The sequence below is a fragment of the Vigna umbellata genome, chromosome 3 (genome assembly GCF_029865625.1).
Source record: "Vigna umbellata cultivar VRB3 chromosome 3, Vumbellata_1.0, whole genome shotgun sequence".
NCBI classification, from domain to species: domain Eukaryota; kingdom Viridiplantae; phylum Streptophyta; class Magnoliopsida; order Fabales; family Fabaceae; genus Vigna; species Vigna umbellata.
The window spans coordinates 43,210,649-43,236,307 of NC_142167.1; the positions used below are offsets into that span (position 1 = coordinate 43,210,649).

The 25,659-nt window shown below is 29.0% G+C and overlaps 1 protein-coding gene across 2 annotated transcripts; it reads right to left on the reverse strand.

Annotated features, from left to right (window-relative positions):
- Positions 1 to 8,733: 8,733 nt before the first annotated feature.
- LOC124837825 (hydroxyproline O-arabinosyltransferase RDN2) lies at positions 8,734 to 13,693 on the reverse strand. Of its 2 annotated transcripts, none has more exons than XM_047313284.2 (9): positions 13,534 to 13,693; positions 12,191 to 12,664; positions 11,106 to 11,173; positions 10,816 to 11,017; positions 10,361 to 10,458; positions 10,172 to 10,241; positions 9,998 to 10,069; positions 9,707 to 9,820; positions 8,734 to 9,033 (listed from the first exon to the last, which is right to left on the reverse strand). In XM_047313284.2, exons 2-9 carry the CDS (start codon positions 12,584 to 12,586, stop codon positions 8,971 to 8,973), a joined length of 1,083 nt encoding a protein of 360 aa, XP_047169240.1. In that variant the 5' UTR covers positions 12,587 to 12,664; positions 13,534 to 13,693; the 3' UTR covers positions 8,734 to 8,970. The 2 variants fall into 2 exon arrangements, with proteins under 2 accessions (XP_047169240.1, XP_087966700.1); XM_088110574.1 differs by having other exon boundaries at positions 12,191 to 12,723; positions 13,534 to 13,654.
- Positions 13,694 to 25,659: the final 11,966 nt, after the last annotated feature.

The window sequence follows — 25,659 nt, forward strand, 5'->3', positions numbered from 1 at the left end:
TAGATTGTGTCACATGAATGAAAAGATATCGTGGTTATATAATTTTATTAATTTTATTAATTTTATTAATTTTATTAATTTTATTAATTTTATTAATTTTATTAATTTTATTAATTTTATTAATTTTATTAATTTTATTAATTTTATTAATTTTATTAATTTTATTAATTTTATTAATTTTATTAATTTTATTAATTTTATTAATTTTATTAATTTTATTAATTTTATTAATTTTATTAATTTTATTAATTTTATTAATTTTATTAATTTTATTAATTTTAATGAAAATATTATGATGAGTGTAGATTTTGAATACAATTTAACGCGTTTATTTTTTAAAAATAGAGTCAAGTATTTATGATGATTGATGTCAATAGTATTTTGACATGAGATGTAGCTTATTGATTGTCAAACTCTTGATTCTAATATTAATTCAGAAATAAATTGGAATTATATCCATTTGGATGAAATGTAAATATTATATTATGTTGTTTATATAATTGTGTATTATATAAAAAGAAATTGTAGGAGGATTCAACATAGATGAATTAAAGAGAGAAAAAAATATTGTATTTTGTAATTGTTTAATATCTTTAGAAAATATCTATATGTATATATAGTTTGATTCCATGTGAAGGAGAAAATATATTTTGAAAAACTAACTTTAAAAGGTAATGTAAATATTTAAAGAGTCATGCAAGTGTTAGTGGGATGTTAAATTGAAGGTATTCTATTAACCATTCCTTCTTAATCTCTTATATTTCTTTCTTTGTTTTCTCCCATTTTTTTGTTTAGAATTGTTAGTTTTAATATGTTTATCACTTCAAATAAGTGGATATTACGAAACTGCTATTTTATAATTTCCCAAAACGTTTATGGTTAATATGCATAAATAAGTATTGTATATTAGCACAAGTGTTTTTATACATATGATAAATTTGATGATGTTATATTTTTAGAAAGAGACATTTAGTTTGTTAAATTAAATATATTTTTTATTAGTGTCTTAAGAAATGGTTAGTTTGTTAAATTAAATATATAATTTTCTCTTTCCTACATAATCATCATTATATAAGTGATAGTAGTTTGGTAGAGTAATATAGAATCTTGTTCAAGTGGTGGTTTCATTTGAGTGAAAATATTTTCTCTTTTAGTGAAAATATTGTAATGATTCAAATAATAATATTCAATACAAAAGTGTAAACTATATAGTACATATTCACAATCCTCCAAATTTTTTAAATATATATTTGTTAAAATACAAATATTTCTGCAGGCACTGTCGAATACATTGCATACTTACATCCATTCTTATTTACAACATTACAAGCTCGTTATTGATCATCATTACTACCTGCGAAATGTCTACTCCTATACATATACACATACATATACGATTATTTGAGATAAAGACCATAACCACAAAATGCAGGGTAAGAACAATTGACATTGAATCATAATACATATAACTTTATTATCATCAACTTAATTTAAATAATTTGTATCATATCAATCAAGTTGCAATAAGATATTAATCATTCAACTCATCATTTAACATTAGACACAAATAAACCTATAAGACTCTAGTTTCAGAGATGTATACATATGGTGTCGATGTTCTTGTAAATTCTTGCACCTATTATAAATTGTTAATACAATAGATTCAACACTAAGAATAATATTTCCCCTTATCCCAAAGCCACCATCCTTATCACAATGATAGGGTTAGTTCCCTTCTATCCTTTAAGTCACAATACTATTTTAGTAATATGAAAATAAAGGATGTTATAATTTCAATAAAAATGATTTTTTTTTGCTATCTTTTTGGAATCTTTAGAATTATCTTTAGCACACAATACAATTATGAAAACAATGTAGTAAAGAGTTAAATGATAGAAAAACAAACACAATCCTTTTATCCTGGTTCAGCCTTAATGCCTACATCTAGTCTGTTCCAATCAACCTTAGATTGAAAGACCTTCCACTATAAAGATTTGAGTTTTTACAACAAGGCTTTACAAAGACCACCTCTCAAATGTAATATCCTCTCTAACTCACCAATCTAATATAGCAAAAACACACCCTGCAGAAAGAACAATCCTCTTCTCTGCAGTACCCCTTTGAGACCCTTCTCAAAGTCACAAGAACCACGTTCTTCTTCCTGGCACCACGCATAGGGAAACCACAATCTCTTGATTGCAAACAAATATCAACTTCTTCGTATCTTGATTCTTGGAGCAACTCAGCGCACCTGCAAATTCTTTCTTAACTTTCTGATATCAGATATGAAATTTCTAAAATGATCAAAGTCGTAAAAGTTTTTAATATAGAGCGCGACGTGTCATTATATAGATTTTCTCATGTCTGACGCTTTTAATCGATTACAAAAATAATGTAATCGGTTACATTTCTGATAATGTTACACCAGGATTACATTACAACAAATTTAGTTGATTAAGCAGATAATGTAATTGATTGCACATGAATGGTAGGTCAAGATATTTGAAAATCTAACCGTTATTACAGTTAGGACTTATCCTTAAAACAATTTTCAAAGTATATCAGACTTAACTGACTATGTAAACAGTGTAATCAGTTAAGTTATACACTTAGACAATTTTGAAAACTTTTTCTTCTTAAAACTCATCATTGCACATAGCAAATAGGTGTTAGCAAAGACACGAGTTTTAATCGATTTTACATATAATGTAATCGGTTAAAACTTGTAGTTTGTCATAGTTCAAGCACTAGCTATCTGATGAACTTAATTGATTACATAACCACTATAATTGATTACTTCATACAGACTTGCTCTGTGCAAGTGGTTTTAACATATGAAAACATGAGCATGCATACAACAGATGTAAACACATGTATAACCATAGAAAGTATGCAACCCAAACAATTTAGGTAATATATGTCAAAAACATAAAGAAACATTTTTGTTGTTGTTGTCATGGAAACATATATGTGTTGTCATCATCAAAAACCAAATTCAAAAAGGGATTGGGTTTAGCATTCACATTACTCCCCCTATCAACATTATGTATATTTACATAGATATACATTTTTTGACTGGTATTATTGAGACATCAACTAGTAGTAGTGACCTGAAATGTTGAGACAATGAAAAATTTGCCTTTAAAAGGAGCGTTGACCACGTTATGTGACATTTTGTGTTCTTCAGAATCTTCGAGATCTATAAGTGTCGTGAATCCTTTTGAGAGCTTTTGGGTTTGTGAGTCTTGAGAGCTTCAAGATCAGTAAATGGTTCATCCTTTCTCAGTCTTTTCCTTTTCTTTCTTTCATTCTACTTTTACCTTCTGTCACATTGGTTTTCTATTTTGTTCAATATTGTGCAAACTACCGCCACATAAATCTGGCTTCTCCTTTTCATGTCTTTTAATTTTAGTACAGTTGTTATGATATATTATATCAGTTGTAAACTTGTTGCTTATCTCCCTTCAATAGGAATCTAGGTAAGAACAATGCCACGTACTCTAGTACATCAACATACTTTCTAAACTGACTGAATTTATGAATTATAATTTTAAATTCTAGTTGTTCTGTTCTATATATGATAGTCAAAACATGATAATGAAACTTGCTTTGAGAATTGGTTTGCCAACCTAAGATTTAAATTTCGATACTAAAACTCAATTGTTCATGATTATTTTTCATAATTTCAAACTTATACATACATTAACAACATTTTTGGGATCAAAAATAATAAAAATGAAGGTTCCTTCTACATAAAAGGAGCGATGAAGACTTACCAAAGAACAAATATCTCTGTTACAAAATCAAGGACCGAAGACTCCAACAATTGAACAAATATTTGTGATTGTTTCTAAACTTAGTGTTTATGGTCTCGTTCATGGAAGAAATGTATTTGACAAAAATAAAAGGAGAAACTTGAGATCATTACACAACCTTCACTATCCTTTGAATAAATTGATGATGATGTAAGTGACAATAGAATCCTAATTCCTTTTCTTCTTCATTGATTGGCCAACTTAAGAGATGAAACTAATAATCAAACTCAGATTGAATAAGACAACCTTGTGGTAGACAATCTATCAATGATAAGATTGTCTAACTCTATTTGTTAACTTATGCAGATGGCAAGCAACAACAAAGACAAAACACTAGCCTAACAACTGAAGAATTTCCAACCCTCTTTAGTTTGGTCTACAACAATTTTCGATTTTACCTAAGGATCATCCCCAATAATTTAGAACACTAAAAGATTGCTCTGTTAATCAGGAACAACAAGTGTTGTTGTCAGCTCTTTGTAGAGAGCAACACCAACAACAAGATTAAACTCTTTGAATGCGCTCAATTATTATTTCTCAAAAATGATGTCCCAGTCCCATGAAAAAAAAACTTATTGTTGGTACATTAGACCTAACATGAGTATTTACAGAAAATATCATCTTTACTTAACACTATCGAAGGAAGCATAAAAGCAAAGTATCAAGGATTTTCAACCATTGAAGAGGTTGTTTACTCCTTAAACAATTTTGTTAACCATAACCCTAAAGTAGAAATATAGATCTTAATCAATTCTATATTAAAGATGATAGTAGTACCCTAAAAGAAGCAAAATTTCTCAAATAAACATAAATCAGACAAATTTATGGATATGCCAAAAGATGCTTCAAGATTAAAAGTACATTGGATTAAACAAGAGTTCAACTATAGACTTTAATAACAAAAAATTAACTCTTGAAAACACAAAACCTAGAACTCAAAAATCTGTTTGATATTTATTATATATGTATAAAAACTTAAATTCTACAAAATTTCATATATTATCACTAAAATAATATTATAAAAGTTAACATCATATTATGTCTTGTAAGAATTATTCAATGCTTAATTTACTTAATTTTTACATTTAATACAAACTAATTGTATCACATATACATATATAAAGTACATAGTTTTTCCCTCCCTTCATCTTATTCTTTAGATGTCAAATGGCTATAAAGAAAGTGTAAGTGTGGTTGAGGTGAAAGGTATAATGCTCGTGACAAATGCAAGTGAAAAACAACATCACACTTGTCACTTTGTGCTGTCGGCACAATTACACACCTCTTTCACCACCGTTTATTATTAAATAGAAAAAATATTGTATTATTTGAATTTTAATTGTTTCTGATTTTGTGAATTTTAATTATGTTAGATGTGGTGATTTAAATATTATTTTACTTTTCAAACCTTTTAAGGAAAAATCATGATTCCGCCTATTTTACGCTAAAAAATATAAATTTAAACAATTAGTTCTGTACGAGTGAAAAATGTTAAATAATATTTGAGAAAAAATGGAAAATAAAAAAATTTCATTGAAAAATTAAAATAATAATTTTATACTTAGAAAATAAAAATAATTTTTTTAAATTTACTATAGAATATGTAATATTTTTCTAGGTTTTAATTTGTTGTTAATTTAAATAGTATTTTTCTTCTGCCGACAGTCACAAGTGAGGGCACGCGCTGGCTACTCACAACCGTACGATAACGTTATGTTGACATCATTTGCTTTATCTGGTTCCACAATGCTTTCGTAAACATTAAAACGGTGAGTCTTTGAGTTGAAGCTATCCATCTTTGACCATTGGATTAATCTGTGTGATTTATTGGTTTAGTCAAGGATAGGGTCATGGGTATCATTAAATAAAATATATATTAATGAAATGTCAAATTTGAAATTTAAATTTTTCTGTATGAGAATAAAAAAATTATTTGTAGTTTTAAAAATAAAAAAATAGTAAAGTGTAAATTTGTAAAGTTATTTCACCAGAAAAAAATATAAAAATATTTTAAAAAGGATTTAACATATTTAAAGGTATAATTAAAACATTTATTTAAAAAAAATGTATTCGAGTGGTTGGATAGAAATTACTTCATGCAACCTTTTATTACAGAAATATATGAGTTCACATGAAAGTTGTTTAGAATAAATTGGAGAAAAAAATTTAAGAGTTTATAATTTTTTTTTTTGCTAAGAAAGAGGAGGAGAATCATATAAAACAAAAAAGAAAGTAAAAATTATATATAAAAAGATAAGTTGTATTGAAGTTTTTTTTTAATTTATTCTATTAGAACAAAAATAGGTATGAATTGCTTAAGAATAAATTAAATTAGACAAAAAAAAATGTATTATATTTTTGGTTAAGCTAAACATAAAAAATTATATAATAAGTAAAGACAAAATGGAAAGATTCTAATTTAAATTAAATTGGATAAATTTTATTGAATCAATTTACCTGATAACCTAATTAGATTCATACCAACTCAATCTATTTTATAAAATAATTATGATATTTAAAAAAAAATTATTATATTAAAATATCAAAAATTATTTTATATTTGTATTGTGATTTATATATAAATCCTTATATTTAAAATTAATTTAATTTTCTACTGATATAATTTACATTTTAATATACCTACTAAACTTTGTCTATATGATTTATTTTCTTAAAATAGATTACAGTAACATATTAAACTAATATTTGACCGGTCAAAGTTAAAAATGGTAAGTTATTCTTATCAACTCAAACTTGCTAAAATTTATAACTATTTTTCTGTCAACTATGCATCACCACAAAAGATTTAAATAGACTATTTATTTAGTCAACCATCTTTAAATAATTTTAAACCTAAATATTCCAGTTAAACAAAAAATTAGAAATAATAAGACTTGTTTTAACTTAAACATACCATTATCTTTAATTAATTTAATTGAAACGTTTTTTTTCCTTTTTTTTTCATTTCTTTACAAGTTTTTTAATCTATTACATTAAAGACTATATTTATTTATTGTCCTTTTCTTAAAATGAAAAAATTGAAGAGAGCAGTATAGAAATTAATATGCAATATAGAACAGTGTGGAAGTAGAAAAAAAATTGGTAAAAGGTAGTCATAATTTTGATTAAAATCACCCAAATACCATTTTAAAGTTGAGAATAATTTTTTTCTTATTGGTAAGAGGAGAAATTAATGCATAATAACTTACAAGTGGAGCCTCCCATATTTATGATGAGGTCCCTCACAATTACAATTGTTATTTACCTCTTCTTAGGGTAATCAATTTATTCCAATAATTATTTAATACATTTTTCATATTCTAAATTTTTTACACATTATATCTCTACACAAGGTTAAACAAACTGAAAATCGTAATAATATTTTTATACTTAAATGTCAAACTATTATGTTATAATTCACAACTAAATTTAATTTGAAAGTATTAATTATTTAAATTACAATAATATTATATAATTGTACCATTTAAATTACATAACATAAAAATGTTAATTTTTTGAATTATTTTAACTTTAATATTTATTTTAAAAATTTAGACCGACGGTTTAGTCCGTCTCCTCTGACTCTTAAAATGTTATACGAGTTTTAAGTTATCATATTAGACAAATAAAAATTACCATAATGATTAAATAAATTATAAAATTTTATTATATTTATATTAATTCACATTCGTTTTAAAATATTAACTCTTTATATTAATAAAAACTTTAAATTTTACATCAATTTTGAACATTGTCTTATAGCCATAATAATGATTAAATAAATTATAATATCTTGTCATATTTATATTAAATCATGCTCTCTTTAAAAATATCAAATCTTTCTTTTGCGTACGTATTTTAATCCTTGCAAGTCTATTTTTAAAAGACTTTTTGTTTTAATTCATATAAATTTTAAATGATTTTTTAAAGACTTTTACTGTGTGATTTGGATTTTAAAATGTTTATAAAATATAAAATCTTGTATTTACAATTCTTAAAAGGTTTCAGATATTTATCGAAGATTGTAAATTATTTACCGTTTACAGGACAAATTTTGAATTAAATAAACAATGAAAAAGTTTTTCTACAAAACTGTAAATTAGTTATAAATCTTTAGTTCTTTATTTATTTTAAAAAGTTCATCTTTCTAAAATTATAAATTCTTTATATTTGTTTTCAAAGTTTTTAAATTGCATCACATATTTGAGGAGGTAGTTGATCGTATATTTAAACAGATCAACAAAAATTCTAATTTAAACAAGTTCTTTTTTTCTACAATTGATTTTATTTATTTTTTTGGGTTAAATATGTTTTTAGTCCCTAAACTATTGGCCGTTTCTGGTTTTCGTCCCTCTTTCAAAGTAAGGTACAATTTGGTCCTCATTCTTTTCGAAACGTTCGTTTTAGTTCTCAGAATTTTGGTTTTAGTCCTCATTTGTTGCTAAATGAGGACCAAATTTTGAAACAGTGTTTAGTTTTCGAGGACTAAAACGAACGTTTCAAAAAGAATGAGGACCAAATTGTACCTTACTTTGAAACACGACGAAAACCAGAAACGGCCAATAGTTTAGGGACTAAAAACATATTTAACCCTATTTTTTTCTTTTCACATGTAGGGATTATATATCTTTTTCAAATCTTAGTTAATTTTTCAAAAACATTAGTGCTTTTGCCCCCAATCCACCATCCACCTAGGGAACAACAATTTATAAGTGATAGAATAAGTGGAGGTATTGATGTTACACGTTGAAGTTTGGAAAAACTTTTGGAAGTCCAGAGGCTATGTTCCAATGAAATGTCGATTTCAAATATTTTTATTCATTATGTTAACATGCAAATCCAAGGAAGAATATATAGAAATTTTAAGCTTCAGTTTCGCATAAGCATTATGAATGAATAGAAAATGTTAAGAAATACATGAGCAATTTGGAAGCCAATACTTATTGAACAAATACCATTCAAGAATATATCACCAACAAGAACACAATACGAAAGATTTTTTATCCTGCATTTGAATTGGCATAAAAATGGGTATAGTTTACATTAATCTATGATTCTAAGACTAAATTCGAGACCAAAAAAGATTCAGTGTTTACAGTCTTGTTCTATTTTTCGAAATATGCACTTGGACAAGATGATAGAGTGTGGAAAATATTTACGTTGTCTCCCAGTTTGGAATGTTCGCACTAGCTTCGTTCACCATCTTTACAAGGGTCACCTGCAGATATATATCATAAGCAAACAACACATTAATAATGCTTTCTATCATGTTCCAGTCTCAGATAGACAGCACTAGAAGAAAGAGTGGACAGAACCAATGCTAGTGCTATATATAAGTGTAATCAAGTCTCATCGTATGAGGTGTTTCTCAATTCTAAAACACATGATATCTGGAATTAACCATTGCTGTTCTTATGTACTCATACTTCAATTTGTGTCATGTATTTATATCCGTATATGATACTTTAAGAAACTTTAACTATACTTATTGATAAAGTAAATATCCCATTTATGAAATACTAGTACTTTTATGATCACAGTAACTTGTAACTTTTTATTTTGACTATGTGTATGTTGGCATCATAGACCATTAGAAATGCGGATACATGATACAAATTTGAAGTATTGGTGCATCATATGGAAGTTTTCATTACTGATTCACATTCAGACAGTAATACATGATGCTGTTTGGAAAAAATACCATTTTCTTCTCACTTTTCTGTAAGTAAAATGGAAACATGTATGAAATTACAGACAGAGTTTCTTAAAGGATTTTGTGTAAAAAATTTATGTTAAGTTCCATGCATCAAGAAAAGGTGGTTAGCTACATACTATTCCAATAAGATACGATAAAATTCTTATATGAATAGGCAAGTCCTACATACACATACCACACTTTCAGGAACTCCTGGTGGGGGCAAAGGCAAGTTCTTTGGTGGAGGTCCTCGTAGATGTGACCTTTTGTCAAATCTCCACTCACCAATTTTGCCATAAGTCAACTCACCCTGAGCATCATGAAACACACTAGTGAGACAAAAGTGTATCTGCTAAAGCAAAGTTCCATAGCATAGCAAGAAAGAAAGAAGATTTGACTAGTTCAGATATTTGTTCACTGAAGGCAAATTTATGACAAATGTTAGAAGATCACAACTATGCAATTCAGGGCAAAGAAATCATTTTACCTTCATATTGTAGTCACAACCGTAAGTATAATGAAGTATGTATTTCTTTCTAGTTTCAAGATCCCAGGGTGGCTGAAAAGTCACAGACAAGAAAAGTAAAACTAGAATTGGGTAAGCCTTTCATATATAACACAGATTAAACACCACATCCAGAAACATGGTGTTATGCCAAACCTGCAGCATGAAGTCTTTCCGCAGAATGTGCCTCACACCATGCAGAGCAGATGCAACGGCATAAGCATACCTTGGCTCCACAAGAAAAAAAACAAAAATCCATTAGCATAAGCATGAAAATATCAGTATCACCACCTCATTTAGAAGAAAAACATCTGCACCATTAATTAGTTACATGGTAAGACATACATTTCTAGCACCCATCCAAAAGCCTTATCAGTCTCTGGGTCCTCTTTCATCTTCAAAGAAACATTCATCCAAGTAGGAGCAATCTTTGCTATCAAGTCCTGAAAAAATAAAACAGAGAAATACATAGCAAGGAGTTTAGTTAGGTACATTGCATTGCATGCATATAAATAAAGAGGGGTGGTTGAGAGAAAAATCATCTTATCATTTGATAAATTATTAGACCCTCAAATATCCAAGTTCATTTTTTATCATCTAATCCTTGTCTAAGGCTGCTAGCACATTGGCAGATAGGATCCATGAACAAAAATTCATTTTTTCTATAGATTCTGAACTGGGTCTATCATCAATATGAAATGTATCGGCATTAAGGTCTTCAGAAAACAGTAACATAGTTAACAAGAATAAGACATGGAAAGTAATTCGACCATCAAGAACAGTTATGGAAGAGATTCTACCTTCCTGATAATTACAGGAGAATTGCCAATTGGGTCAACATTTGTCACTGGTCCATATTCCTCAGGATAAAACTTCCTAATGATCTTTTCGTTCTGATCAGGTTTGATGTAAAAAAATGGAAAAGCAGCTGGATGTCCTCCATAGGCCAGATTGGGCAGAGGGCGTAAAAATATATGATCAGGCTCTGCCATTAACACATATCTGCATCAAAAGGGAAGCAACTGAGTTATATTTCATCATTATGAATAAAAAAAATAGATCACATTTCTGATAGTGTAAGAGATCTAACTCTTCCTCTATTTTAGCCTTTTCCAGCCACTGAACAAAGGCCCATGGCCTATTCAGAACGACGTATCCCTGCAAACAGATAATGCAATGCATCAGAAAACATCTAATTTATATTGACTAAAGAAGAAGAAAATAAATAACTAACATCATAGTGAGACATTCAGTTATTGACTATTAACCAAAAGTTCAAAACATCAATAACAAGAACTTAACAGAGGAACACAAATGTGGACAGACAAGCCAAAAAACTCAAATATGTGTCAAGCAGTTGACATTATTTGCACATTAACTTCTAAATCATATCTATGTTTTAAACAGTTGGACCAAGAAAACATTTGAAGAATGAACTCTCCCCTATGAAGCTTCCAATAGATTCATCTTGAAAAGACAAAAGGAAAAGACCACCTAAATTTGCATTTCTTTGCTGTTATGCTATGATGCATGGATGCTATGACGCTGATACCTTTATTTCGAAAATAATAGGATACAATACGTGCTATAAAAAATGTACAAAATTTGTTAAAAGCATGATAAATATATGATTGCTATTGTGTGAATCCAAATTAAAATCATATGTATTAAACAATGTAAAAAAAATTATAAATTATTGTCATCATAAAAGTGCAAATGCTTTATAGATTAGATACTTCACTTCATAGATAAGTATGAGTAAAGTATCCTAAAGTATTGGACACGGATACATGATCCGAATTGAAGTATATCATAGTTATGTATGACCATTAGGAATTTAGGCATGTCAATCATTTCCAAACATATTTTGCATAATGGATTTTAGAAACAATCAAAAACACTACTCCTTTCAATATTATTCTTTGAATTATTTCATTGACACGAAATCGTTTTCTAAGATTTCACTTCTTTCAACAGAGTACATCGGTTCAAAAACCTCATGCTTTTTATAAAATTTGAAGATTTTAGCACAAAGCATGTACGTAGATTTAGTGATCATGGTATATCACAATCAATTCTAACAGCAACTAAAACATTACTAAGCCAAACAGCTGAATTATAAGGAGATGGCAAACAACATATAAAGAATATAATGGAAAATGACAGTAAACTCACCCGGTCCAAACCTGCTGCAAGAGGATCAACCACAACAGTAGGAATTTCATCCATCAAGTTGTCAGACTTTCCAGAATGTAGAATCCTAGTGAATCCTCCCATCTCTGACCCGGGTAACTTTTTTTGTTGCTTATACCAGTAATACATGACACGGCACTGCCATTTGTTATATGGAGCATCTGTTGCCGTTAATGCCACATGAAAAGGTGCTTTAGATGTCTTCCGATTCTTTACATGATCAGGCATCTCAAGAATGGGGTCAAAAAGCAATCTACCATCAGGAACAGCTACACCTTCCGAAGATCCATAGCGCCTTAGCATTGTTACCAGATTGTACGTGGCAAAGGAAGAACCAAGAACTATAAAAATTATAAGGAATGTTGAAGCTCGTCCCATGGTCTTCCTATTCCAGAGAGATTTCAAAATATCATGGACCTCAACCTCCTAAAAGCTCTTCATAGAATAAACTATGCTCTGAACAAACAAATAGCTCTTCATCAGATTACATGTTTCTCACTTCTTCAGCAGAAGAACTAACCAAGTTTCATTCAACACATCCAATCACCAGAGTTAGACAAGTTAAAGAACAAATCAGATTGCAATTGTACAGAATTAGGATTTAATTTTAAACGGTCAGATCAGATTATAATTCGACCAGGTTTTCTGAAACGAACCTATCAATTAACTCAACAGCCAATTGCTACACAATTACATTAAGTGGTCCCAATCAACCACTTCTACAACTACCTCTCAAAAATAAACTTTTCTTAGAAGCCAATATAAAGAAGAAAAATCATTTTCAAACAATAAACACACACACACACTCAATGGATAAGCAAAAAATATACAAATCTAATACTAGGAATAGAATCTTGGCACTGGATGTAAAAATCTTGAAAATGAAGAGAACAACCTATTCAGGATAGAAATTCAAAACTTGGGAAGCACTGCAGGAAAGGGTAAAGAGCCACATTTAATCAAACATCAGATACATAAAGTGAAAAACAGAAACAGAAGCAAACCAAGATTCCATCTTGATTTTCATTTTCCGTTGAGGATTCCCGGAATCAATATTGGTTGAAAAAAATATTATTTTTTTGGTAAAATAACAACAATGGCAATAAAGGGTGCATGGTGATTTCCAAGGAATTGGATCAAATTACACTGGAAACCACCAATACCTGCCCGGTGGTGAATAAACAACAAGATTACAAAAAATGGGTCAAAGCTAAATTTGAAGAAGTGACAGCCATACTCCTAGAAAACTCAAATGGGTGTGCAGAAAAATTGCAAAAGTTAAGGAAACACAACAATGGAGACACAAACAGAGAAAAAAAACGCACCTTTGAATTGTTAGAGTTTTTACAGTGAGATGATGATTTATAGATCAGAGAATGAGAGAGAGAAAGTGAGTTGTAGTTTGGTTGTTCTTCTCCCCCGATGGAGGCAACACGGCGGCGATATCCTTTAATTAACTAATAACTATTACTTTATGTCATTTTTTTCCCTTCATTAATTTCTTTAATTTCAATTTAAACCAATTGAAATTCATGCTAGATGATTTAAGAAAAGTCAACTTTCAAATGTAAATGATTAAATAAATACTAAAATTCAACGAAAGGCACTGTCTCATTATTTTTACCTTTTTTATTATTTTATTTTTTAAGGTTGTCACATAAAACTAAAGCATGGTAAATTTTCCCAAGTTTGACTATTTTCCATTTTTCATTTCTATTCTTAGTAAATACATAAATGCAAATTAAATTAATGAATAAGAATATAATTACTAAAGGAGTGATTAATATTATTTAAAACCTTAAAATTACGTATAAATATAAAAGTCTTCCAAAAAATAGCAACAATTAAAAAGGAACAAGAATATGCTAATTTGCAGTTTTAATACAACACTATAAATTTGTGGAGGTTTCACTTGTTAGAATAGTTTTGAAAAAGAAATACTAATTAATGATAGAGTGTATGTTAAATTAAATAAATTACGTAATCTTTCAATTACAATATTGTCATCCTTTTTAAGATAAAAATATTATTCTCTTTCATGACTAGTACTAAATGTTAGATGAATGTTGTTAACAGAACTTCTAACACACTTCAAAAAGAAAACTACCAACACACTTTCTTTCATTACTTAAATTTTATTAAATTTTTAAAACTTTAATACATTTTACGTTTCATTAATTTTGCTCTCTTAATTCAATCATTTTTACTAAATTTAATTAATATTACAGTGTGTTACTACTACTTCTTTTGCATAGATATACAAAGTATAAATATTAGTTAAATATATTTAAAAAACTTAATGTTTGTGAACTACCAATATACATTTTTTTCACTTTGTGAAAAAAATTAAATATGAACATAAACATGATATTCAGATCTAACCTTTTTATTAAGTAATTATTGTATGGTCATTAGTCAATGGTCATGTGATATATTATCTTGGTTTTAGCAGATTAAAGAAAATTCAATTGATTAAAGTGGTTCCTTTTTTTCTTCAGACTACTACTCTATAATCAATAATTTTTTCTTTGGTTTAATCCTTTAGTACATCCCTATTTATGTACGAATGTCTCAATTGGGTCCTCGTTTTTTAAAGTGTATCAAAATGGTCCTTAATTTTGAAAATTGATATCAATTGAGTCCTTTCCGTTAAGTTGGGTGGACGGCGTTAAAAAAATTGATGAGTGGATGCTGAGATGACGAACGGACGCTCGTCCACCAGCGGACGAACGCTCGTCCATCAGCGAACGAACGCTCGTCGACCACCGAACGAACGGTCGTCCAGTGTGGAACGAACGGTCGTCCAGCAGTAAGAGGTCGACGAGCGTTCGTTTTCTGGTGGACGAGCGTTCGTTCTCTGGTGGACGAGCGTTCGTTCGCTGGTGGACGAGCGTTCGTTCGTCATCTCAGCATCCACTCATGAATTTTTTTAACGCCGTCCAGCCAACTTAACGGAAAGGACTCAATTGATATGAATTTTCAAAATTAAGGACCATTTTGATACACTTTAAAAAACGAGGACCCAATTGAGACATTCGTACATAAGGATTAAACATTTTTCTTTTCATAAAAAATGGTTACATATGTCTAAATCTTGATAACTTTTTTTAGGCCTTATTCGTTATAAATTATAGCCCAGTCCACAAATAAATAGGATGTTTTATTTATCTGATGAAGAATTTTGGATATTTTTAATGACTTTTTCTTACCATAAAATCAAATTGATCTAACCAATTATGGCTACATAAAAAAATGTTAAAAATATTAATGTTTTTCTTCTTTTTCCTAATAACGATAACAAGATTAAACATATGATAATAATGTTGGCTTAGTGAAAAGGAGGGTGGAAGCTTTTTTTACAACTTTTATTTTAATTTTCTAAAGTTGTGGACAAGGAAACGATTGAAGATATATTTTTCTAAAATTTAATAATGTTTTATTAGGATAAGTTTTTTATGCCTTTTAAATTTGGAGCTTTTTTTCTCTTTTTGTCCGCACGTGACCTACAAATTCAATGCTTCTATATAAACAATCTAGAAAAAAATGAATCTGAATTAGCCTAAGTTTGTAATTTGTGTTTGTTTGTATGGGTAGACTTCTTCCATAATCAAGTTGTTGTCAAGTAGGAAACGTTATTGATTTTAAAAACTAAGTTATTGATTTTGTTTCTATTGTGAAATTTTTGTTTGAATACGTAAGTTATTGAACAGGGACTATAATAAAGAATTAAAATTTTAAGTTAATAAAAGAAATAAAATATAATAATATATTATGGGTGTAATGATTATTATACAATATATCTTTGGATTAACTAGAGAGACCAATCAATATATTATTGGACTAATAATCATTATCAATCATCTTAATAGACCAATATGGTCGATTATCCCAATTGATCATCCTAGTTGATCATCCAAGCCGATCTTCCTGATCAACTAACAAATCAATTGGTTATAGAATAAAAGTCAAATAAATACTTAGTCAATGATAACCACAAATAATCAATTAATGTTAATTAAGGTATGATTGGACCGTAATTAAGCTAGCAAAAAGATAAAAACTCAACAACTACTATAAATAAAGATCTAGGGTATGGTTGTCCACAAACATATATGATTGTATTTAATACCATTCCAATCGGTCACCTACTGACTTTAGAATCATAGTACCTTCTACAAGTCGAGCGATTTTGGATTCACGAGAGACCTTGGAGATTGAACAAACAAGAGATAAGAGTAATAAAAGAAAAGCAATTAAGAGTACTCAACCGACCCTGCAAACACTTTTAGGTGTCCACTGTGAGACTAATTAAGCACTCGTCTACTTCCATAATGACTAGAAAGAACATGACAAGCAAATATGTGGTAGAAGAGTGTTAGGGGATTTCGGCAAGCGTACCGAATCGTTCAAGTAATAAACCGTGGTAAGACCAGGTATCGTTTTCCCAAGAGACTCGTAATACTAGAGAATTGTGCGATTAATAACTCATCTAGACTCAAGAACAACTCAACATTTAAGAATATATGCAAAAAGATAAATTCATAAGTAATTACAAGGTTGGACTTTGGTATTGAAGGCACTTGAAAATGGAAAAGACTAGAAATGGTATGAAATGACATTGTTAAGGTTAGTTTTCACCAATGCACTCTTGTGTAAAATCAATTTCATCTCCTCTCTATCAATTTACTAAAGTCAATCCACTAAAACACTCTAGCCCTAATCCCTTAAGTGAAAGAGCCTAGGTTTTCCTTATCAAACTCCAATCCCTTGGACAATCTAACAAGAAAACCCGCATTAAAGAGCTAGGATCTTAAGACAACATGTGAATCATCTTCCATCCCTAGAATCAATGAACCACAAGGACTCCTATTTCAGTTCTGGGTTCCATCTTACGTCCCCATAACCCATGAAACCCCAAAATCAAGTCATGAACGTCCCCATTACATGCAAGCTTTAAGATCGGAAACAAGAATACTAGCAATTGATAGAAAAGGCATATATATAATCAAATCATTCAACAATTACACAAAAATTCAAAGGCTACATCTATCCCCAACAAGATGGGTTTGGCTCTCCATTTCCATGGAGAGCCTTTAAGCTTACAAAATGGCCATGGAAGAAGATGAAGAACCCAAGAGGAAGAAGGGAGTGTTCCCACGAACCCTAGCAGCCCTCCAAGCTCTCCTCTCAGTGAAATCGCGCCTCCAACGAACCAAAGACCAAAACCCCTTCGCGTTTTAGGGTTAAATAAGCTGGATCTGACACATCAGCAAAAGTCGCGCCCGGCGCCCTCTCAGTCGCGCCCGGGCGCGAGACTCTCTGGAAAGTCACGCCCGGGCGCCCCATTTCTCACGCCCGGGCGCGACCAGCACGCAGAACTGGCTTCTGTGCAGGTGGCACTGGGCGCCCCTGAGCCAGAGGGGCCCGGGCCTGACTTTTCAGCACTGCATCATTTTCACTTTTTCTGCAGATCTGCTTGCTTCTAGTGGTTGGTTCAGCTTTAGACATTATTGGAGACCCTCCCAAGCACATTATTAGCTACAAAATAGGGGATTATAGATGAAATTACATCAAAGTAGCCAAAAACACAATTATTCAGAAAACAAGACAAAAGAAGAGGATTTAACAAGTTATAAGTTAGAAAGGAGTTGATTTTGCTACTAAAATGATGCTTAAATAATGGTAAAATTTGGCATTATCAAAGAGGTAATTGGCTTCGACTGGCCAGCCTCATTCTCTCAGCTCGACTAGTCTGCCTCGACCACTCGACCTCAACCAGTTGACTTGTTCAGCTTGACCTCAACCATTCTAGCCTTATCCTGTCCAGCCTGTTCAATCACTGCTCTCACCAATTTGGCTCAACCTCACGACCTAAATTTCCTTGTCAACTTTTCAGTTTTGACATTACGGCCTCAACCATTTGATTCGGTCATTCAGCCTCACTCATTCAACCTTAATTACTCTGTCCACTTTTTAATATTAGCATTTCATCCTCAACCATTCGGCCTAAATTTCTCTGTCAACTTTTCAATCTTAAAATTTCGGCCTAAACCATTAGCCTCATTAATTCGAATCGTCCATTTGGCCTCAACCATTCAGCATCAACCATTTGACTTTTTCCTGTCAACCTATTCAACCACTCGGCCTCAATCATTTGGCTTAACCTCTCGGCTTAAATTTCTCTATTGACTTTTCAGTTTTGACATTTTGGCCTCAACCATTATATTCAACCATTCGGCCTGAATTTCTCTGCCGACTTTTAATCTTGACATTTCAACCTTAACCTTCGACTTAGCCACTCAACTTCAACTATTTGGCTCAGCCACTCAGCCTCATCTTTTCGCATTGTTCAATCACTCGACCTCAACCATTCAGCCTCAACCATTCGGTTCAATCTTTAGGCCTAAATTTTTCTATCGACCTCTCAATCTTTAGGCCTCAATTTTTCTATTGATCTCTCAATCTTGACATTTTGACCTCAACCATTTGGCTCATTCATTAGCCTCAACCATTCGGATTCGGTCTCTTCCTATCAGTCTATTAACTCATTCGACCCCAACCATTTGACATCATCCTCTCGACCTGATAGGTTAATCTACCACAACCATTCCACTTGAATTTCTTTGTCGACTTTTTAGTCTTGACATTTTGGCCTCAACCATTCAGCTCGACCATTCAATCTCTTACTGTTGGCATGTTCATTCAATTGGCCTTAACCATTCGACATCATCCTCTAAACCTATTCGGCTAATTGACCTCAACCATTCGACCTGAATCTCTAAATTAAGTCAGTCAACCTCATTCTCTCAGTTCGACTAGTCGGCTTGACTAGTCTGCCTCGACCACTCGGCCTCAACTAGTCGACCTGTTCAATCGCTTGACCTTAACCATTTAGTCTTAACTTGTCGGCCTGTTCAATCACCGCCTCAACCATTTGGCTCAACCTCACGACCTAAATTTCTCTGTCAACTTTTCAATCTTGAATTTTCGACATCAATCATTTGATTTGGTCATTCAGCCTCAACTATTTAGCCTTAATTTCTCTATCCACTTTTCAGTCTTGGCATTTCGCCATCAACCATTCGGCCTAAATTTCTCTATCGACTTTTTAGTCTTGAAATTTTGGTCTAAACCATTGGTTTTAACAATTCGATTCACCCAATCGACCTTAACCATTCGGCATCAACCATTCAGCTTCTTCTTGTTGACCTGTTCAACCATTCTACCTCAACCATTTGACTCAACCTCTCAACTTAAGTTTCTGGGTTGACTTTTTAAGCTTGACATTTCGGCCTCAACCATTATGCTTAGCCATTCAACTTGAATTTCTCTATTAACTTTTAATCTTTACATTTCGACCTTAACCATTCGACTTAGCCACTCGATTTCAATTATTCAATTCAACCACTCGACCTTATCTTGTCGCTCTATTTAACCATTTAGCCTTAACTATTCAGTCTCAACCAATTGATTTGTTCAACCACTTGACCTTAACCATTCGGCTCAACCTTTAGGCCTAAATTTTTCTGTCGACTTTTCAGTCTTGAGATTTCAATCTCCATCATTTGGCTCAGTCATTCAACCTCAACCATTTAGCTTAATCGTTCAACTTTAACCATTTGATCTTTTCGTGTCAACATATTCAGTCATTCGACTCCAACCATTCGACATCATTTTCTCGACCTGAATTAAATTATACATATAATAAAGAATGGGGTTTGAAGCACTTTCAATTTAGAAAACACATAAAAATTTAGGATTTCAAATTTTCTGTTGGATTTTTATATGTTAAATTATTTGTAATTTTTAAATTGCTTAATTTTGACATGTAATTGCTTAATTAGAACGAACATATTAAATTGGGATTCATGTTGACGTTTTACTCTTACATTGACGATGAGTGTTAAATTTAAAAATTACAAATAATTTAAATATAAAAATCTAACAAAAAAAATCTAAAATCCTAAATTTGTATACGTTTTCTAATTGAAAGTACTTCAAACCCATTCTTTATTATATGCATAATTTTTTCATAACAACGTATTTAAGGAAAATACTCATTTAAAAATAAAATACAAATTCAGATACTCAATTAAGGAAATTAAAACCTAATAAGAATTATAAACAATTCACAAAATTAAGAAATAATTTAACATGTATACATGAAAAATACGTATTTTTTTTTAATTGCAAATACATGAAAACGAACTTTTCAACGTCATGGGATATTTGCAACTTTTTTTTAATTACAACATGTATAAAGAATATTTTTTATTCAAACTGAGAATCAAATAACGTGCCACGCACAATTAAGTAATAGTTTTAGATCAATGTACGTTAAAATTGAACGTGTTCATGATAAAAAACTTGAACGTATTTTTTATTTATTTAATTGCTTAATTCGTCATGTTTCGTTGTTCTTCTTTTGTCATTTTCTACATTTAGTGTCTTTATACCAAAATTCCAAAGGTCAAATAAAGTTAGGTGTACTCGAAGTCAAACATTAATCATAAGATTCTAGTGATATTTTTTCTTCCAGTGATGTTTTAATATGATATAAAAATATATGAATTTTATTTCTTAAATAAAATTAACAATTTTTAGATTCAATAAATAATAAAATTATTAATATGTGATGTGAGAAAAAAAAAGAATGATTCGTTTTATTTCTGTGTCTACTTCTTTTTTAAACAAATGAGTTTTTGTAAGTATAGATAGTTTATGAAAATGGAATATGAAAATTTATTTATTTTAATTTATAAGTTTAGTTGTAAATAATAAAATATTTTATTTTTATTTCTTATGAAATATCATATCTCAATTTTTTTAGCTTTTTTTTTTTATTTTTGAATGATTATTTGTCATTTTCTATTTTAAAGACCTTAGACTATATGTTTACAATTGTACTAAATTAGGATTTTTAATTTTGAATATTTTTTCTTTTTCTAGATCTAAAATTCTCTATTTTATTTTTTGGTTGCAGGTCATGAATACGGTTATGCCATCTCATGTGAGGTCAAATAGGAAAATATAAATTTCTACTAGTTAATGTTATAACATGCAAGCAATTTAGGATCTGTGTAACTCTTTCCATTTTAAAGCAATTTTTTGAAAACAAATAATTTAAAGTAATGGAAGTTAATTTAAATTCATAATTAGATTGTTTGAGATTTGAGGAAATAAATAAATATAAGAAAAATCTTAAGTACTTGCGAAATTTTGAGAACCTATGGAGAATTTCAATTGATATTTAAAGTAAATATAAATCTTCGGTTGTTTATATTGTAGATGAACTATTGAAGTTGATATGAAAATATTAGAGTTTATTTTTTATGATTTTGATTGCATTACTTTGATAGGAAAGAATACCGTTGAAAGCATATATATTAAAAGAAAAAAAATATTTTGATACAATTTTTTTTTACAATATTTTGACACAGTACATAAATGCTATTTTTTTCACTGGTTCATTATTTATTTGTTATTGTAGTCTAAACTTAATGAGAAAATGACATGTGTATTGTATCACAATGTTGCTAAAAAATTTGTATTAACATACCATTTTCCATATTAAAAATGTTTTGGTTAGTGGTTGTGCACAACATGGTTGTACAACGTTAAATTATGTTAATTGATTTGTATAAGTATATTGTAAATTGTAATTGATTTGTATAAGTATATTGTAAATGCAAATATTAGATTTATGTATTGAAATTATATTATGAATTTGAAATGTTAATTGTTTTTGTTTTCTGAACAAACTATATCCTATTAAAGATCTTTTCAAATTACTATCTTTTTGTACTTAATCTTTAAATACTCATGAGCCAATAATTCCTTAGATATCGTCCTTTTCAGGCTGAAAGAGGGTTGTCTCGATAAAAAAGACACTTCAAAACTCAAATCAGTTAAGTGTGTCAAATGTGATATATGTTGTAATAATGAGAACATAATCAATTTACCTTGTGTAGTGTGTTATTTATATAATGTTTGAGATTTTAATTACATGAAGTTTGATCCATATTGCTAATTATCTTGATTAACTTTGTTTAGTCTTAATTTGATCTTACCAACATTAAAGTGATGTCTAACATCATGTTGACTTGGCCAACCGTACATAAACCGAGTACATGGCCTTAGGTGGCCAATATGTCTCCATACATGTACAATACATTAATTTTATTAGTAAATAGGGTGTATAGTGTTAGAAACATAACATTGCTTTATTAAATTAAGAGGAGAATAATGTGAATTGATTTAAAAGAAAATTACTTTTAAAACAAAAAAATGCAAGTTAGAAAAATGTAACTTTTATTTTTTTACTCTAATTGATATAGGAACTGAAAGAACAATAAAAGAAAAAAAAGGTGAAGACTATATTCAAACTTACTAATTCAAATTCTAATAATCTTACATTGAATTTTTAGCTATTTTAAAAAACAAAATAATTTTCTACTGTCAACAAAAGTACGTACGAATCTATAAAACAACTACAAACACACGAGAGGATATCAACCTAATTCCATCCTACAGACAAAGAAGATATTTATCTCATCTATTATTGAACCACTTCAAGAAGATTTTGGTCTTATAAACTCTTTAACTATATAAGACAGTCTTATCAACTTTATAGTAAACAATCCAAAAATATTATACTGTATAGATACCTGTCAAGCTAGTGGACCCGTGGACAAACAATTAATAACTCAATAACCGATAAAGACAATCATTAAGGTAGTTATAAGATAATCAATAATAATAACAAACATTGATTGATTGACAATTAATGAGAATAATAACCATTTATTGGTAATAGGCGAAGGAGGAGAGAGAACCATGCAACTTGGATAACGAAGGACCATTAGGAAGCCTATCTAGTCTCCAAAACAACTTTTAGTGCTTTGAGTAAGAAATCTCAACATCTCACCCAAAACAAGTTTAATCATTGTATATGCAAACTCATGTAATGAGTATTACAAGACTATATAACTAGTGAGCGAACAAACTTATCTAATGTGTATTAATAAACTCATCTAATTTGTGGATGGACAAACTTGTTTAATGTATAGAGCTAGTCTTATCTAATCTAATCAATGCATAAACATATTTATCTAAAATAATCAATACTAAAAATATTTGTATTAAAATATAAAATAAAGAAAAGATAAATAATTATTTTTTACATTTTTTTAAAGACAAAAGTATTACATAAATCTTTTATATGACGATTTGTATTATCAATAAATATAATATTATTTTAAAAAATAAAATTAAAATATTTTCTTTTAATTTTATTTTATTGAATGATCAAGTAATTAGAAATTATAAAATGATATAATTAAAAGTAAAGAAAAATAATATAGAAAAAACTTAATATTTTAAATATAAATTATATATTTCTATCTAATAATTTTTTTATACTCCTTTGTTAGAATTGTTTAATTAATATACATATAATATATATTTTTGAACTCATGACAATATAACTATCTTTCTTACATTTTTAATAAAATTAAGTCCATGTTCTTTCTAGTTTTTAAATAATTAACTTCTTTTTATTTTTAATAAATGATATTCGTTTTTTCTCATAATTATAATAAAACGAAACTTATCTTCTTTTATTTAAAAGTATTATATTAAACTAAATAAAAATTATAGAAAAAAATAGTTTTAAAATATAAAAACAAAGAACTTTTCCTAAATAAAAAAATTATTTTTTTAGAAATAAAATGTCGTTTGACTATTAGGATATTGAATTTTTATTTTAAAATTAAAATATGAAGTATTTTTTGTTTTACAACTATTTTCTCTACTCTATATATAAAAAAGATGTTTTTAAAACAAATGACATATACTTAACATAATATTAGGAATAGTGAGAAGTTTTGCTATCACAGATACATTATTTTATATGCCGCCATGTATTTTCAAGACAAAACTTTAAGCTTAGTCAGAGAATACTAGGTGTTATCTTTTTTTTTCTTCTATGATTTTGGGCTCCAATAAAGAATGCAACTGATTGGGCCAAGGCCCTTCCAAAAGTTTTGGTTATGAAAGGAGGAGGGCTGCTTCTATCTGCACCCCATTTTTATTTTCTGCACTCCTATTAAATTTAAAATCCCATATGTATTTTTTTCCACAATGCATTATCTTTCTCTTCTTCTTCCTCTACAACAAGAAGGACACAGCGTGGCGATAATGACAGCTGCAGCCATAATAGTAGCAGTGATGGTATAGTGCAGTAAAGAGACTATTTTAATTTTTTTTTCTATTAACATGAGGTGTAATTAGAAATAGTGGGGTGCAGTAAGAAACTACTATCAACCAAAAATTGGAATCTATATTAATCTTCATTTCATCAACTAACCTGAATTCTCTTTGTTGTGGGATTAATGACGAAAAATATCAATGTAAATATATATGATCTTAGAATCATTACATAATTAAATATGACTGCTAAATTTGTCAAAAATATTATTACAATTATATTGATTTGTCATGAGCTCGCATAATTAATATGTGTACTAAATTGAAACAACCACCTGAATAATTTTGATTAAAACTTCTAATAAATTTTTATTGAGTTGAGTTAGTTTAAGTCAATAAATTTAACAATATTAAAATTAGGTTAGATTAGGTTATTTGATTTTTGTTTAGGAATACAAATAGAATATATATATATATATATATAATATTATATATATATATATATATATAATTCAAATAAGATACTGACCGTTCAACTTTTCAAAAAATAAAAAATAAAAGAAATTGAAGATCTTATCAATGTATATAAAGTATTTTTGGCTTAGTAATTTAATTTATATATTTAGATTTATAGTTTATGTTGGTTTTTATATTATTTAGTTTTTATTCAAGTCTCAATATTTATTAAATAAAATCAATTTAGTTTTCTTTTATGTTAAATTGATCTATTATTTTAAATTGTTGTTAATATCATCTTAAAGTTTCATATATATATATATATATATATATATATATATATATATATATATATATATATATATATATATATATATATATATATATATATATATATATATATATATATATATATATATAAAAGTTTGAGTAATCTTTCTTAAATTCATCTACTTTATTTTAGTTTTTTTTTCCTACACTTCTTATCACCTTCCTTCATCGATCTCAATTTCTCACTATCTTCCTCCACCAACCTCGATCTCCCATCACTTTCTTCCACTGACCTCGATCTCCCACCACCTCCCATCTCGTTACTTTCCTTCACCTTTCACCATGTTCCTCTACCTTTAATAATTTCCATTATAATTCTTAAATAGTAATTTATGTTGGAGGTTAATAAGTTTTATTTTGATTTATATACTACCTGTGCTTTAGAACATCTTGGTCACCTGACCCGAGATGTACTTGGCCTAAATATAATCATATCAAAACGACATATCCTCGGCTAG